General features: G+C 39.3%; 1 protein-coding gene across 1 annotated transcript in view; it reads right to left on the minus strand.

Annotated features, from left to right (window-relative positions):
• Positions 1–15,882, minus strand: part of LOC148371341 (zinc finger MYM-type protein 4-like) — a 41,653-nt gene that overhangs the window by 5,337 nt on the left and 20,434 nt on the right. The window contains exons 13-25 of the mRNA XM_088329362.1: positions 13,607–13,754; positions 12,142–12,207; positions 12,003–12,068; positions 9,107–9,135; positions 8,859–9,027; positions 7,589–7,701; positions 7,334–7,514; positions 5,593–5,697; positions 5,403–5,506; positions 3,687–3,846; positions 2,637–2,788; positions 2,448–2,562; positions 789–1,028 (exon numbers count right to left, since the gene is read on the minus strand). Coding sequence (XP_088185488.1) covers positions 789–1,028; positions 2,448–2,562; positions 2,637–2,788; positions 3,687–3,846; positions 5,403–5,506; positions 5,593–5,697; positions 7,334–7,514; positions 7,589–7,701; positions 8,859–9,027; positions 9,107–9,135; positions 12,003–12,068; positions 12,142–12,207; positions 13,607–13,754 — 1,648 coding nt within the window. The remainder of the gene's footprint in view (positions 1–788; positions 1,029–2,447; positions 2,563–2,636; positions 2,789–3,686; positions 3,847–5,402; positions 5,507–5,592; positions 5,698–7,333; positions 7,515–7,588; positions 7,702–8,858; positions 9,028–9,106; positions 9,136–12,002; positions 12,069–12,141; positions 12,208–13,606; positions 13,755–15,882) is intronic.

Below are 15,882 nucleotides of genomic sequence, written 5' to 3' on the forward strand. Positions count from 1 at the left end.
GGTTCGGTTATAACCGCACCCTATCAAGGTCGTACAGGAAAGTACCGTAAAATTTGTGTAGAAACGCACACCTATAAATACTGCATATATGCATTTAAAATCTTATCCTTTTGTATTCTGCGGTATATACAGGGTTTGTACACCTTTTAAATAGCTAAATTCAAGCACTTTCAAAGGAATTTCAAGGACATTTTTTCATTTTTTTCCTAGTACAATTAAAAAGAAAATCCACTGTGAATCATGTATTTTGCTGAGCCACAAATATATCATCAATTTACATATTTGATTTTTAATCTTGTGTGTGCATTTATCAAGACATATGATTTTTATATCTTGAGTAAATTGCAAATATATTTGTGGATCTGAACAAAAGGTGTGTGAATATTTTTTAGACAAATGTAGGATTATGTTTAGAAATAACAGTAATTTCTATCTTAGATTTTAAGTTGCAGGAAGTTCTTCGAGTTACAATTTACCAACGGGAAACGCTACCATGTATATTTTACATGGCCCTTAATGAAAATCTGCAACCTCCCAGCATCTGGGTGTATTTGTATTCTGATGCACTATTCATAATAGGAACTGTGTGGGTTATAAGGTGCACTTTCACATTTCTGGCCAATTTGGGGCTTTTAGGTGCACCTTATAGTGCACAAATACGTTAACCTCAGGGGTTTAATCAAAATGTTTTCGTCCTAATAAGTAACTCATACGTAGTGTATAAGTTACTTATTAGGAATATGACAAGGAAAGGCGTGTCAACGTGATTTTATGACAAGCAGGCTTACCGTCGTTGGGAATGATGGGCGGGTAGAAGCGAAGGAATGTGGTCTTGACGTTTCCTTGGGCGGTTTTTGTGCAGCGCATGACGTGGGCGAAGGAGAGCTGGCGGTGCTGCTCCATGGTGATGAAGCCAAAGTTCTTGCAGAAGAAGTAGAGGAGCGTGTTGAGCAGCACTATGGGCGAGTACACGCCCAGCTGCTTGCAGTCCCAGAGGAACTCCTCTTCCACGCGCGAGTGGATGTAACCTGGATCACGACCATTTGTTAACTCATTCTATGCCATAATGTATAAATTCGTTTTCAGAAGTGCCAAAACGTAAAAATATGTTGTTTTTTAACTATTCCTAAGGTTTTGGTGCATCTCTTCAGTTAGTATCAAGCCCCTGGGAATTATTTTAGGATAATGAATCATCACTAGATGTCAGAAGTGGCTTTGATCAGATCTTTGTCAACACTTTGTGCCGAGTTTCATTCCTGTATCCACTGAATGGCAGTGTGTAGGCGCCAACCCATATGCTGAGTATGAGTGGTGATAAAAGCGAAGATATATATACGGAGACTGTCGACGCTTCAAAGCTTTATTCTTTCGAAAAAGATGACAATGAGCTTTCGCAAAAGTCGGAAGAGAGGGGGATGAAATTTAGTACACGAGTGCGATCGCCGTGACAACCTGAATCATGTGATAACGTCACCGGAAACAACGGGCGCTGAAAAAGTTCTTGCATCGTTCGTGCATGAGTTCAGTGTTCCTGCAATGAAATGTTATTTTGTTTGTCAATTGTGTAAGCATTGTTTGAATATTGGAGGTATCAACAATATATGTATATATAATAAAAGCACCAAAGTGAAAATTCTGCTTGAAATGCATCCTTTCATAAAAAGCGTTTTTTTCCTCAGTTTTCTTGGAAACAAGTATTTTAAAAACATTTCCAAATTTTGATAATCACACAATGGTAAAAGCGAGAAGCATATCCCTATATAGCTACAGAGCAACATTTTCTCTAGTTTTTCAAAATTAAGTTATAATGGCAAAAATTGGCTGGTGCTGGCACTTCCCATTTGAGAGAAAGGTCTGGCACTGAAAGAGTTAATGACATCTTCAGACATTTTGATTAAAATTTAATTTATTTGGTTGACTTAAGGTTGAAATGCGGAAAATTTGCAACATATCGTAAAATAATAGTGTCCTTAACTGGTGGTCTATTGACATCATAATAACTAGTGTCTGCATGTACAATAATTTTATAATGTAGTAGTAGCTATACTTGTTCGCACTATCACTGTCATGGGGCATTGATGGGAGAGCTTAAGTCAACTGGCTCAGCATGTGTACCAGCTGTTGTGATTGTACAGGCTTCTGGTTTTTAGTCAGCATAGTTTTGTTTTGAGAATGTTTTTGTCGCACTCCTGCATACATGTTAAAGCCGATTTAATTCATGTTGACTGTTTTTTACCAAGACACAGTTTTTAGATCTTGAGTAAATCACAAATATATTTGTGGATCTGAACAATGTGTGTGTAAATATGTGATAAATCTCTCCTCATATGTGTGTTGGGTAAAATTACATTAGTATGTAGCCTACATTTTCTGTTGCAGGAAGTTCTTCCCATTACAATTTACAACTGGGAATTACTACCCTTTTTTGTCCCAACCCTGTGACTCACCGCTTTTTGTGACTTTAGGTTGGAAGCCTCTGAGCATGTTGGTGAACTCTGTGGAAAACTTTGAGTAGAAGCTGTCGGTGAAAATGTTCTCCACCCGGCCGTTCTCAAACAGGTGCTGCCAGGTGTTCATTTTGATAGTCAGTATTTCATTAAAATGTAAGTTTTAAATGCGAGGGGGCGTATTCCTACCTCCTGGATGCCAAGGCAGAGGTAGAAGAGGCTGTCGGCCGTGTAGTGTTCACCTGACGGCCGACGGACTTCGTCGATGAAACGGCAGAGGCCGTAGCTCAGCTCGGCCGAGGTGCAGCGGAGGATGTCTTCTTTCAGCATCAGGGGGCGCACTAATCACCACACAGAAAAACCTCACATTCAGGACTTTGAGCAGACATGGGATTATGTTAAAGACAAATTTGTATACTGTATTTCCCACACTATAATGCACACCCCCCAATATAGTTTTTGGTCATATATTTTTCATACACTGGACTAGAAGCAGGGTTCATACACCTTTTTAAAGGCCAAATTCAAGCACTTTAAAAGGACTTTCAAAGCCAATCTCCAATTTCTCCAGTACCATTAAAAGAAGAAATCCAGCGCCCATCAAAAGAACGGGAGCCTAGTTTCAAACCCTAACTGTAGTCCCAACCAAATTGTAATCGGTTTACAAATTTAACTTGCAGCCCAAATCCTAGCTTCTAACCATATACCTAACCCTGTTTCAAACTGCACCCCGCAACCCTACTGAGGATGATCGGTGCAGATAATGAATGAATGTTATTATTATTATTGATAGCATATCATTAAAAATTTAAGGAATCCCAGGATCTGTTAGGGAGCCAAGCCAAAACAGCTGTTTTTTTAAATAGTGCTGTCCTCTTGGGTGCGACCAGTAGGGGGGCGGTGATGCTTCACATGACGACGCCATAAAGACAAGCTACCAAAGCAGGCGTGTCGGCATCATTTTTTACACATTTTTGTTCCCATTTTTTCTTTATTGTGTGGTCTATAAAATCAAACTGCCAAGAAACATGGTGACAATTTCAACTATTTTCAAGCACTTAAGCCAAAATTCAATCTTATCAAGGGATTCAGGCACCCATACTAACCCTGCATCCACCATATTTAGTGTTATATGAGGTGCACTGGGATGCAAAGAGCAGTTTTGACATTTGGGGTTTGAGGTAGGTGCACCTTAGTTCGGAAAAATACAATAAATTTTTTGCGATGAAATGTACTGACTTCCTATAAGAGGCGTCTCGATGTCGGGCTGAGCATCCCTCCAGTGGATCCACCGCTTCCAGGCGTCTATCCCATACTCGCTCTTAAGCTTTGGAACTTTGAGGGTGGAGCTCTTAGCGGATCCTTTTTTGCCAGTGTCTTGGTTGGACTTTTTGCGGCCCTAAAGCATACAAATGGGGAAGTGAGACTCATTTATGTATATGCACTAAAACAGTAAACCACAGTTAAGCAAAATAGTCGAGTCAATATAAGTCACATTTTTTTGTACAGCCCTTAATCAGATACTTTCTCAAAGGACTGCACAGGTTACAATGTCACCATCTCCTGATCTTAAACCAACTAGCAGGCGAGAAAAAGCTCAAAACCTCAGCATGAGGAAAATAAGAAACCTATCAAATATAAACTTAATTGAAAAGTGATTTTTTTTAAATATATAAAACAACCCTCTGAATAATGTCAATACTTTTTATACCAGGGTTTGTACTTTTTTTTCATGGTCAAATTTAAAGCCAATTTCCCCAGGTACCATTAAAAGAAGAAATCCGATTTGAATTAATCAATTTTTAACTTGTGTGTGTGCATTTATCAAGACAGATTATCTTTATATCTTGAGTTAATTGCAATTATATTTGAGGATCCGTACAATATGTGTGTAAATACTTTTGAGGTTAATCTCTCCAAGTATTGGTAATGGTTAAAAATTAGCTTACATTTTCAGTTGCAGGAAGTTCCAATTACAATTTCCCGCTGGGAAATGCTACCTTAATCATTCATGGCTCATAATAAATGTCATTGTACCCTGGTTAGGTGTAAAATTAACAGGTCCTAATAGGCGCGACTTCCTAAGGGGCGATGACGCTTAATAGGACAATGGCGTACAAACTAATCCCAGCTGCAGTTGATCACGAGGGTAGAAGAAATGCAATTATAAAACAAAGCCACCAAAGAGCTGTGTCTGCATCATTTTTAAGCAGACTTGTTTTGAAACATAGCAACAATTTCAAGCTTTTACAAGCATTTTACCCAAAATTCAAATACTTTTCAATTCTTGACAACACAACAAATTCAAGAATTTCCAAAGATTTCAAGGACCAGTACAAACCTTTTTTTTTTTAATTAAAAAATATATTTTTATTAAAAACCTCTCAAAATAATAACAAAAAGCATAATGCTGGACTTTGTCTCATCAGTGAACACAAATCGTTTAATGAGCTTCCATGTAAAGAATTTCTTAGTGAGGTTGAGTCAAAACAGGGTCTGTTGCTATCAACTGACAGGAAATTGTAGTAAAGACTGTGTCCTATCATTACCGGACTGAACCGCCTATACTTGTAGTGATACAAAGGTACCAGAATCTGCACCACATGATTCGCATTTGTAACGTCGCAGGGAAGATCTGCATCAAGTGAGTGATTTCCGAGACATGTACTTCTGAAAAGAGCCATATTCAGCCCACGACCCCTGCTTTACACCGGAAAACAACGGCGACCAGATGATGAAGGAGCTGTATCAGAGTCAGATCAGGAGGTTTCTCCTGCTACTGGTAACCATGGAAACTAGTACTCTTTAATGTGGGTGAGCAAACCCCTACCCAAAAAAAGGGGGCCTGGAGCGGGACGGGCACCGCAGCCTGTACTAGCCCAAAGACACACCAAAGGTAGTGGTGCCCTTATGACCCTGGCAGAATATACAGATGTTATCAAATGGCACGCGTACCCTCGTCTCTTTGGGTTTCCGTCCCCGTTTTCGTGAGCCTGTGGGCGCGGGGCTGTCCGGCGGGGTCGACGACTCTTCAATCATGGACATCCTTTCCAGGATTTCTATGGAGGGGGAAAATGGCACCATTCAGAACTGGAAGCCGGCCTAAGCCGGCCGCACCGTGTCGTCCTGTGATCGGACGTCTCACCGATGGGGAAGTCGGTTTCGATGTCCATGGGGGGTCGGAACGCACTGGGGTCATCCAAGTCTTTCAACAGGCTGGCCAAGTCGTCAGTGTTCAAGTTGTCGTCATCTTTTATGGAAACAATTGTGTGAGAGACAGCAAACGCATCATGACTTTTGCGTAAAGGTCAACAACAATCTTTAAGGTATTCCCAAACAGAATCCTAAACACTAGATCACTACTAATGTGGATGACATAGGTAAAGGCTTTAGATTTTATTTTATCACACTATTTTTAATCACGCTTGTACAACATTGTAATCAGGGTTCGTAATAGAGGTCAGCCGATTATTGGCACCTAAATTTGGAAATGTGACTGACATCAGTATCAGCATTTTTATTCATTAGACAAGCCAAGTATTTAAAATCTCTTATGCAGCTGAGCTCTCCATCGCTCCTACTGCTCTTGCTACCCACCCCGGACCTTCTGATTGGATAAGTGTCCAGGGCGGAGCCATTGAAGCAAAAGATTTTCCGACTCTACATACTGCAGATGGCAAACAGCGGCAGCTCTGCTAAAGCCCTGACATGTCCTGACATGCCGGAGTGCGTATCAAAACGCTGAAAATATTGATTTATAAAAATCCATGTCGTGGCATTGAGATTGAGCGATAACTACTTTTTTGCCGTAACTTGTTTAAGGGAAGCAGGTGGAGTTCAGGGTTCCTACAGCTTAAGGCATGTTAAATTCAAGACTTTTTAAAACTTTTAATGCCTTTTGAAATCAAATTAAAGACCTAGTCCACAAAAAAAACATTTGAAAACAAAACAATAAAACAAATCTTTTTTGCACCGAATAAATCATTCCTCCTACATACTACTGCTTCTCATTAAATTTACAGTTTAACATTGTCCAAAGTAAACATTTTTGTCCGAAGTTGCTTTGTGCATTGTGGGTAGACACGCACTGCTGTGCAGGGCCGACTGAAACCAAATCACCGTTTTGATAGTTGTTATTGTGGTTACACGATGTTGCCACGAAAGTAAATCTGTGAAATGTCAAAAAAGACCAATGATAAATGTTACTAAATATTTTAGCTCAGGCCAATATAAATCTATTTTTAGGAAATTGGATTTAAGACATTTTAAGGCCAATTAAGGGCGTATTTATAGAATAATAAATTAAATCCCTTTTAAGACTTTTTTTGGATCCACAGGCACCCTTCTGAAATTAGCCATTATAACAGGAGTGCTCACACTTATCAAATCGCAAGCTCAATTGAAATTGCCATTGCTTAGGCACTTTTTTCAAGTTATGTCATGCAGGTTGTATTGACATTTTAATTTAAACATTGTAAAAAAATATAGAAAAAATCAGGGAGCTATTAATTGTTTTATGTGCCTTTATACGAGTTGCTGTTAAACCTTATTTTATTTCCTGCTCTGCTACTTTTTGACTGAAGTTTAGTCATACCAGTTTTGTTAAAATTCTTACTTACTGATAAAGGTTTCAGAGAGCATTCAAAATTGTATTTGAATTTATAACAAATATTCTTTGTTTCCACAAATAATTGAGAAGCACGATACTATTGTTATGATGCAACATTCTTTTCATTCGTAAACATTGCCCTATTACTATAACTTCTCTAAGCACTATGTTGCTAATATGTCTAATCTTGTGGCATAACAACGTCGAAATAAATGACAATAAAGACAATTCTATTCAATCCAAACCCAAAAAGTTGAAAACGTTTGAAATGTCCTACCACCAGTCTCATTCCCAGCTTCGTTGTCATCCCCTCCGATGGACTCGGACACCATGTCAGCCATGACGACGAGGTCTGACTCGAAAGGGTCTTCTGGGAACTTTTCCTTGATCCTCTGGATTGTTTTGATGATGCGGTCGGCGTTGTCCGTGTTGACGGGCAACATGACGGGCACGGGGAGCTGCGAGAAACACGGACGAGGTCAATTGCGGGAGCCGGGTCGGCATTTGCGAGGGTGTCGGAGCGTCTACGCACAGGCAGGGGGATGCCCACAGGGTTGGGGGTGACCTGGCTGTACATGTTCATGGGCACGGGAATGAACACCGGCACAGGAATGGGGAGGAGCATGACCTTAGGTATGGACAAATCTAGAGGAACAAGAGCAAGAGGGTAATTAAGGTGCTGTCAACTTTGCACTGGTCGCAATCTTCTCATTTGAAAACGTTTCATTTTGGTAACACTGAAATCGGTTTGAAATCACTACAGTTATCCCTCGTTTTTTGCGGGAGATGCGTCCTAAAAAAGTCAACCAAGTAGAAACCTTTATAACACTATTACAGAGCAAGCTTTTCTGTAACACGAACCAGTTTGAAGTCTGATAACATTTTCACTGCCCGGCCTTAATAACAGCATTAACAATAATAATAGCAATAATTATTATAAACCTTAAGCCACTGTGTAATCACTAGAACAGTGATCCAAACCTTTTTAGAGCCAAGGCACAGCTTTTCCAACAAAAAATCTCCTGGACTTTTGCCAATTGTTGTTGTTATCAAACAAATTTTGGAACCCTAAGATCGGTTTAACACCCCAACTAAAAGCCCAAACCTTATCTTCTAACTCTAGCTTCTAACCCTAGCTCCTAACTCTATCTCTAACCTTTGTTCCAGTCTTGCTTCAAACCTTAAGCCTAGCTCTAAACATATTTTGGATCCTGACATTCAGTTTAGAACCCCAACATGGAGCTCAAACAAGCTACTAATCCTAAACACTCAACTAACCCTAGCCCTAAACCTGTTTCAAACTGTAACTCTAGCTCTGTTGGAACCCTGGTTTCAGTTTAGAACCCTAATGAGGAGCTCAAACTCTAGGTCCCAACCCTAAACCTACACCTAGGTCTAGCTGTAACCCCAACCCTATTTCAGACCCTGAATTCAGCTTAATACCCCAATAAGGAGCCTAAACCGGAGTTTCTAACCCCAAACCTATTTTAGAACCATAAAATTAGTTTAAAACCCTCATTTGAACTCCTAACCTAAGAAACATGGCAACAGTTTTTACAAAAACTTTTCAGACCTTGAAAACACGACATTTTCAAGGATTCCAAGCTCCCGTACGAGCTCTGCTTATTGGCGCAGACACAGGCAGAAAAAGGGGCTGGGCGATTGTTTAGCAAATCAGGATGCAGAGCACGGGTTATGATGGAATTCAACCGCGATGCAGCGAGGGATTACTGTTAATTGATATCTTGTTAGCTTGATCGGCAAAAATAAGGCCTGATTGGCCATTTTCCTTTCCCGTTCACCTGTCTGGGCTTCAACATCTACTGTCTGCGTCCGGCAAGAGATGCCCTTGTTCTGCACCAGCGGCTTGCAAAGGAGAGCCTTGTTCTTCATGCCTCTGGAAATGCTGCTGGTGCTGGTGGGAGTGGAAGAAGACGGCCTCTTCGTCTCGGGATTGTCGCTGATTATTATCTGTTTGAAAGCAGGAAAATCCAATGAAATTTCCGTGGAGACTTACTTTGGCTTACATAGGATGCTGGAGGCTGCTTACTAGATCCGGGTCCGTTTGTGAGTCAGAGCCTACAGGGGGAGAAAAAAAGTAAAAGTAATCTGAAGAATATAGCTGGTTTTAGTTTGGTTTGAACACAAAGGTCACATGCAGCTCCTTGATCTGTGTGCATATTGACAACAGTATAATACAGACATAAAAATAAACATGAAAGGAAATGTCACAACTGCCTAGGACATTTGTCAAACTCAAATTTCCACTGGCCAAAGATCCACATGCCAAATGTAATTACTTTGAGTGGCCATCGAGAAAATGCTGAGATAAGCACAAGGGAAAAGCATCATACGATGGCTTGCAATTTTAAATAGGTCCACTGGGTGTAGTCAAAGCCATGCACCCACTGTAGCGATATTTGCTGACTATCATTAATCGACCAGAGAACATTGAGGAAACCTATCTTGATATTACTTTACCTTAAACAAAAGTCACGGACACGCAGTTTAAGAGAGTAAGAAAAATAAAACATTTTAAAAGCTGGCACTTGAGTGTCTTCGCAGAAGTTCAAAGAAGCTTTACCTCTGTTTGGTAATAGATATGAAATTCAACATAAAAATATCCATCTTCAGAATAACATTTACATCAAAAAAAATAAGAATGCTTTTAAATCATCGAATTAATCATTTCCATTAAGTGTATGCTTTTTTGGCACTTTCTACTAATTAAAAAAACTGTAGTGGAAATTAATTTGATTATTTTTTTCTGTTTTATTTACAAATTCACAGTTGATAAGCACTACAAGAGATAAAATCTTAGTGAAGATAGAAATACTGAGAATAAAACAACCCTGGATCAATAGCTCAGGAGGTAGAGCGCTCGTTTTGGGATCAAGAGGTCGCAGGTTCGATTTCCGGCTCCTCCATGTTAGGGCCCGGTCACACAGCCGTTTGCGTCTGTATCGCGGCTGAATCACGACCAGAAATTTCTGCCCGTGAAGCAGACGCTGTTGGACGCTTTGAGATCGCGATACAGACGAGATACAGCCATGCTTTACACGCGGCAAGAAATTCACACGCGGTGGGACTCGCGAAAAAGTTTTGCGCTGCTCAAAACTTTAGACCACGGGTAACCGCGGGCGGCACACGTGGTACACACGCGGATATGACGCGGTACAGACGCGGAATGACGTGCTACGGCCGCGGCCAGGGCGCGGTTACACGCGGGTAGGATGTGGAATTTTAGCGGGTAATCGCGGGTGGAGAGATTACCCGCTAGACCAGACCTGGGCACTCCGGTCCTGGAGGGCCATACGTCCTGCCAGATTTTGAAGTTTGCTCTTCTTTAACTCAGGTGATACAAATTATAACCTCGTTAGCAAGCTAGCAAGTGCTCGTTAACGATACTGGTGATTGGAATCACCTGTATTGGATCAGAGAAACCTCAAAAATCATGCAGAACATACAGCCCTGCAGGACCGGAGCGCCCAGGTCTGCGCTAGACGCATCATTTTTGCTGGGGACGCATAGTGTCAAATCAACGTGCGTCCCCGGGACGCAACTTTTTCGACAAAAAAATTGTCATTATTACCAGATTACTTTTTTTTACCAAAGATTTACCGCACTCCAAACTTTTCGTCAGGCAGATCCGCCATTGTTGTTTTGGTCTCGCGGTTCGAGTTTTTGTCTGCACGCCGATCTCGGCCAACGAGAGCTCGTTGCTTCGAGATAACGTAATTGTTGTGGTGGTTGTAGTCGAGGGAAGGTGAAAATCAACACAAAATTGGTAATTTCTTCGGTCTCAGTAATAAGTCGAAACATAATGCAGAAAGTGATAACAACGGCAATAATTCCGGCATGAAAAAACAGCTGCGAAATTCTTCGGAAGATCGGGGAGGCTAGGAAAACACGTGTGTTGAAGCGAACGATTCGACGAAAGAAAATAAACAAAAGAATACTCCTAGCAAGAAAAGGACTTTTCTGCCAAAATGGACTAAATTATATTCCTGGTTACGCTATGAGGAGGATGATAATGGATTGGACCTTGAGAAGGCATTACAACTGTGGCGGGACAGCAAACCACAAAGAATATATGAACTGAAAAATCTGAAGTGATAACTTGCTTTGTATTACTAATTAACTGATGATTAAAACTGCATGAATATATAGACTAATATTTCAGCAATATTATTTTGTATAATGAACAATATTTTTGAGAACTGAAAAATATGAAGTGATAACTGCTTTGTATTACCAATTAACTGTGATGATTAAAACTGAATAAAAATATAGATTAATATTTCAGCAATATTATTATGTATAATGTACAATATTGTGAACTGAAAAATCTGAAGTGATAACTGCTTTGTATTACCAATTAACTGTGATGATTAAAACTGCATGAAAATATCGATTAATATAATTATTTCAGCAATATTATTTTGTATAATGTACAATATTGTTGTGAACTGAAAAATCTTGAAGTGAAAACTGATTTGTAATACTAATAAACTGTGATGATTAAAATTGAATGAATATATAGATTTATATGATATATTTGTCGCCGATTTAAGATTTCAACCTCGATAACACTAAATTTTGGGGACCCATAGATCTGTTGGGATCCATAGAATTTTGAGCATGCGAGTCCCAGGGACCCATCGCTTTTCACAGGTAAAATGAACACTGGACTTATACTCCAGAGAGACTTACCGTCCGAAAAATTCGGTGCTCATGCCAGTCTGGATTTAAACTGGCCAACTGGCTGGGCCCGTCCCACGGGCCGTATGTTTGATATGGCTACAATAGCATTTCATAGTCTTTTTAAAAAGTTCTTTTTTTACAATATATTAAAAATAAATCAAATTTTGGATTGTAATTTTCTGTCCCAAAGAATAAAATATAATGGGTTTGCAAATAGTTCAAGAAAAAACTAAGGGCTTTACCTCTTGTTCTGGGACCGGTGGAGTTATCCTTTCGTTTCCTCAAATAAATCTGATGGTCTCCCGTTCCTTAAGAACAAGAGATAAAGAAAAGCCGTTTAGTGACACTTATGTCTACTGTTTGAGAGGATGTGCTGCATACTTGGCCTGGCGGGCTTTTCGATGGCCTGATCGGCTAGCGAGACCACATTGGCGATGACAGGCGAGCCTGCAGAGACAAACCCGAGCGATGTCGCAACACGTTAGCGGTTAGCGCAGGGGTCGGGAACTTTTTTGATTCAGGAGAGCCATAACAGAAAAAGAGAGAGCCCTACCATTTTATTTAGATTATAAGCCAAATCTTAGCGGAACTGCCAAACCTGCCCTCTAGACAAAAGCATTTTCCAGCATATTTAGTTTTAGTGTGTGACGTTACATGATTTGATAAAATCTATCAAACAATAATAATGCCAGAGCTTGTGTCCCATTTAGCAAATTTACCACTTTTAATTCCCTCCCCCAGTACCCTTAAGATTGTTGGGGCTCGTTTTTAACCTTCATTTTTTCCTAAAATAATGGTTTCAAAACGAGGTGCAAGTAAGTTCTTTTGTAAAAATGTCACAAAAAACGCAAACGAAAAGTTCATGTTTGTATTTCCATTCAGTGGCTGCTTGTGAATGACATGGGGCACGTCATGTTTTCCTCTCACCCAAGTTAATTGCTTGCCTTTTTTTTGGGGGGGTGTTTAGTTTGTTCTGCGGGTTTCTATCAAAGCGTCTCAACAGCGAGCATACATTTTTAATGAGTTTCCGTATGAAGGATTCCAGGGTTCCTATATCAAGACTCATTAAGAATTTTTAGAATGCCTTTTGCATCAGATTTTAAAAAAACAATCGAAATAAACAAACCAAAACATTTCTTGCGCACAATACATCGTGCCTCCTACATATTACCTTGCACAGCTTTTAGCCATGGCGAAAAATGTTCGTCGACCGCTACTTCTCATTAAATTTACACCTTCGCAAGGCCCAAAGTAAACGTCTCCGTCCAAAGTTGCAATGTGTATTGTGGATAGACCTAAGACATGCGTCTGCTCTGAAAGGCCCGACTGAAACTACATCACCGTTTTGATAGTTCCCGTATTGTGGTCACGCAATATTCCTACAAAAGGTGTAACCCCGGTGAATTATTCAAAAAAAGATAATTGATAAATGTTACTCAATCTTTTTAGTCCTAACAAATATAAACCTCATTAATGTGTTCACATTTTTAAGACTTTAGAAAATTGGATACAAGACATTTTACTGCCATTCACAGCCATATTTTTCAGAATAATGAATTTAATGCCTTTAAAAACTTTAAGGATTTTCCAAGACCCCGGATTCCTTTGCGGTGTACAGCTTAAAGGAGTCTGTCGGTGTGACACTGACTGCAATCTGTAGTTGAGACTGTGCCTTTATTTACAGGACCAATCCTTTTGTTTTGCTTCGCCAAACTCGACATTGCTCTCATCAGAGTTGGAACGGTACAGAAGAAAATTGCACGAGCAGCGGTTTATCTCCGAGCCATAGACACTAATGAAAACCCCTGAGTAAACGCGTAATGGGCAAACAGCGAAGGCAGCGCACCTCGAGGGAAGACGTTGCCCTGCGACTTGATGAGGAAGTTGCAGTAGTGGAAGAGACACGGCAGGTCGCAGAAATTGCGCACCTCTCCAAGCACAAAGAGGCTGTGCTTCAGTTTTCCTTTGCGGCTACATGATGAGCACTTTGCAACCTGATGGCACAGGGGTTGAAATTAAGGCATTCAAGTATAAATAGAACAAAAAAAAGTGCAGTTCACAGGGTTCGTGCACCCTTTTCATAGCTAAATTCAAGCACTAATCTAAGACTATTAAAGCCAATTTTTCACTTTCTCTAGTACCGTTAAAAAAATCCAGAGTGAATTATGTTTTTTGCAGAGCAGCAAATATATCTGTGGTTTACATATGCAATTATGAATGTACTGTGTGCATTTATCAATATAATCTTTGAAACAAATTGTGTAATTGCAATCCTGTGCAGTCCTTTGAGACATATTTGTGATTAAGGGCTATATGAATAAATGTGACTTGACTTGATCTTGAGTAAGTATTTGTGTATCTGAAAAACACGTGGAAATATTTTTGAAACTAATCACTCCCCCATATAGGTGTTGGGTAAAAATGAGTTGTTCCCATTACAAACACTCCCTTGATTCTGGCCCATAATAAATATCCATTATTAATACATAATCCATGCACTAATACACATCTGCCCTGTTTAAGTTTAGGATGCACCTGTCCTGGGGCACGACCCGTAGGGGGCGATAACACTCCATAGAACAAACTAATGACAGCTGCCGTTTATCAGAAGGAAAGAAGAAATGCAATAGCATAGCGAAGCTAAAAGAGAGCAACGTGGGCGTCATTTTAAATCACACTTGTTGGGCAAAACGGCTACAATTTCAAGCATTTACAAGCAGATCACCTAAAACTCAAGCACTTGAAATCCATTATAACAACATTTAATATCAAGCATTTTCAAGGATTTCAAGCACTTGTACAAACCCTGAGATCATCGTCAGCCAATTATGATTCTTCAAATATCTGCATTGTATTTATACTTGTTACTATATGGAGTCTACTTTTATTCCTACCAGTTTAAAAAGTGAAATTGAATTTTGACGTAAATTTTGTGCAAAGCCTTAAAGTTTTTATTTTGGAGCACAGAAAACTCAATGTAAAACCTCTAGCCCAGGGGTGGCGAACACGCATCCGGCTCTTGTCCAATAAGAATATGGCTCATTGCCTCATCATATTTTCTTTTTTTTTTTGTGTGTGTGTATTGAGGGTGGACACTTTCCTTGAAATCAACACAAGGAGAGGAGTGTGCTATGGGAAATAATATGTTTTTAATTGTGTGTGTTTGTGTGTGTGTGTCTGCCATGGCAGGTCAGTGCGTGGTGTGGCTCTTTGACTCTCACAGTTAAAAATTTCGGCTCTTTGTGTCAAACTTGTTCGCCACCCCTGACCTAGCCAATAGAACGATAGACGAAAAAATGTAAAACGACTGGAAAATAAAGATAGATCGTAAATAGTTGTTGATGCACTTCCCACCCGAAATTCTAAACTGTTGCGGTAAAAAAATGGAAAAGTTATGCCACATTATTATTATTATTTGTAACATTGATACCAAAACACATACTCAACTAAATTGGTTGCTGATACTAAATACCTTAGGTAGATACATTTAACGATATATAATTATATATCAAAAACAAGACATTCATTTAAGTTAATTGTATTTAATATAGAGTAGCATATTTACATCTAGACTTTAAAAAGTCCAATTACATATACATATTTTTTTCTACAAAGTAGTAAAATCAGAAATTCCAGGTTGTTTTTAGCATTCAAATGTGCATTTTTTAAATTTTACCAGTATCAATATAGTTATTAGTTGTCATATTTCACAACATTTTTTCTCTCTTTCGCAAGCATGTTTTTTTCTTTACTTTTTAGCTTTATTTACTGAATATGTAAGCACACTTCATAAGTCAGATTTAAAATTCATTAACAAATATAGGGAATTGAGAACAATATAGTAGCAAATGTAATATTATAAAAATACAATAAATACAAATTTGAAGCTTGTTATTTTCTTATTCGACAATTTTCATAACTAGGACAGTACAGTTCGTTCTCATTACCCCATTTTGGCTGACCAGCGTCAGTTTAAGATGAGATTTTTAGGAACTGATGGTATTATACAAATTTATGCATGGAATTGCCCCCTCATATAATTCACATTTAATTTCCATCTATGTTCCTGCTTGGAGGCTTAACTCTGAAAATGTTGGTCTATTGGTGATTCCAAGAACAAAG

The sequence above is a fragment of the Urocampus carinirostris genome, chromosome 2 (genome assembly GCF_059441175.1).
Source record: "Urocampus carinirostris isolate Australia breed hairy pipefish chromosome 2, RoL_Ucar_1.0, whole genome shotgun sequence".
Taxonomy (NCBI): domain Eukaryota; kingdom Metazoa; phylum Chordata; class Actinopteri; order Syngnathiformes; family Syngnathidae; genus Urocampus; species Urocampus carinirostris.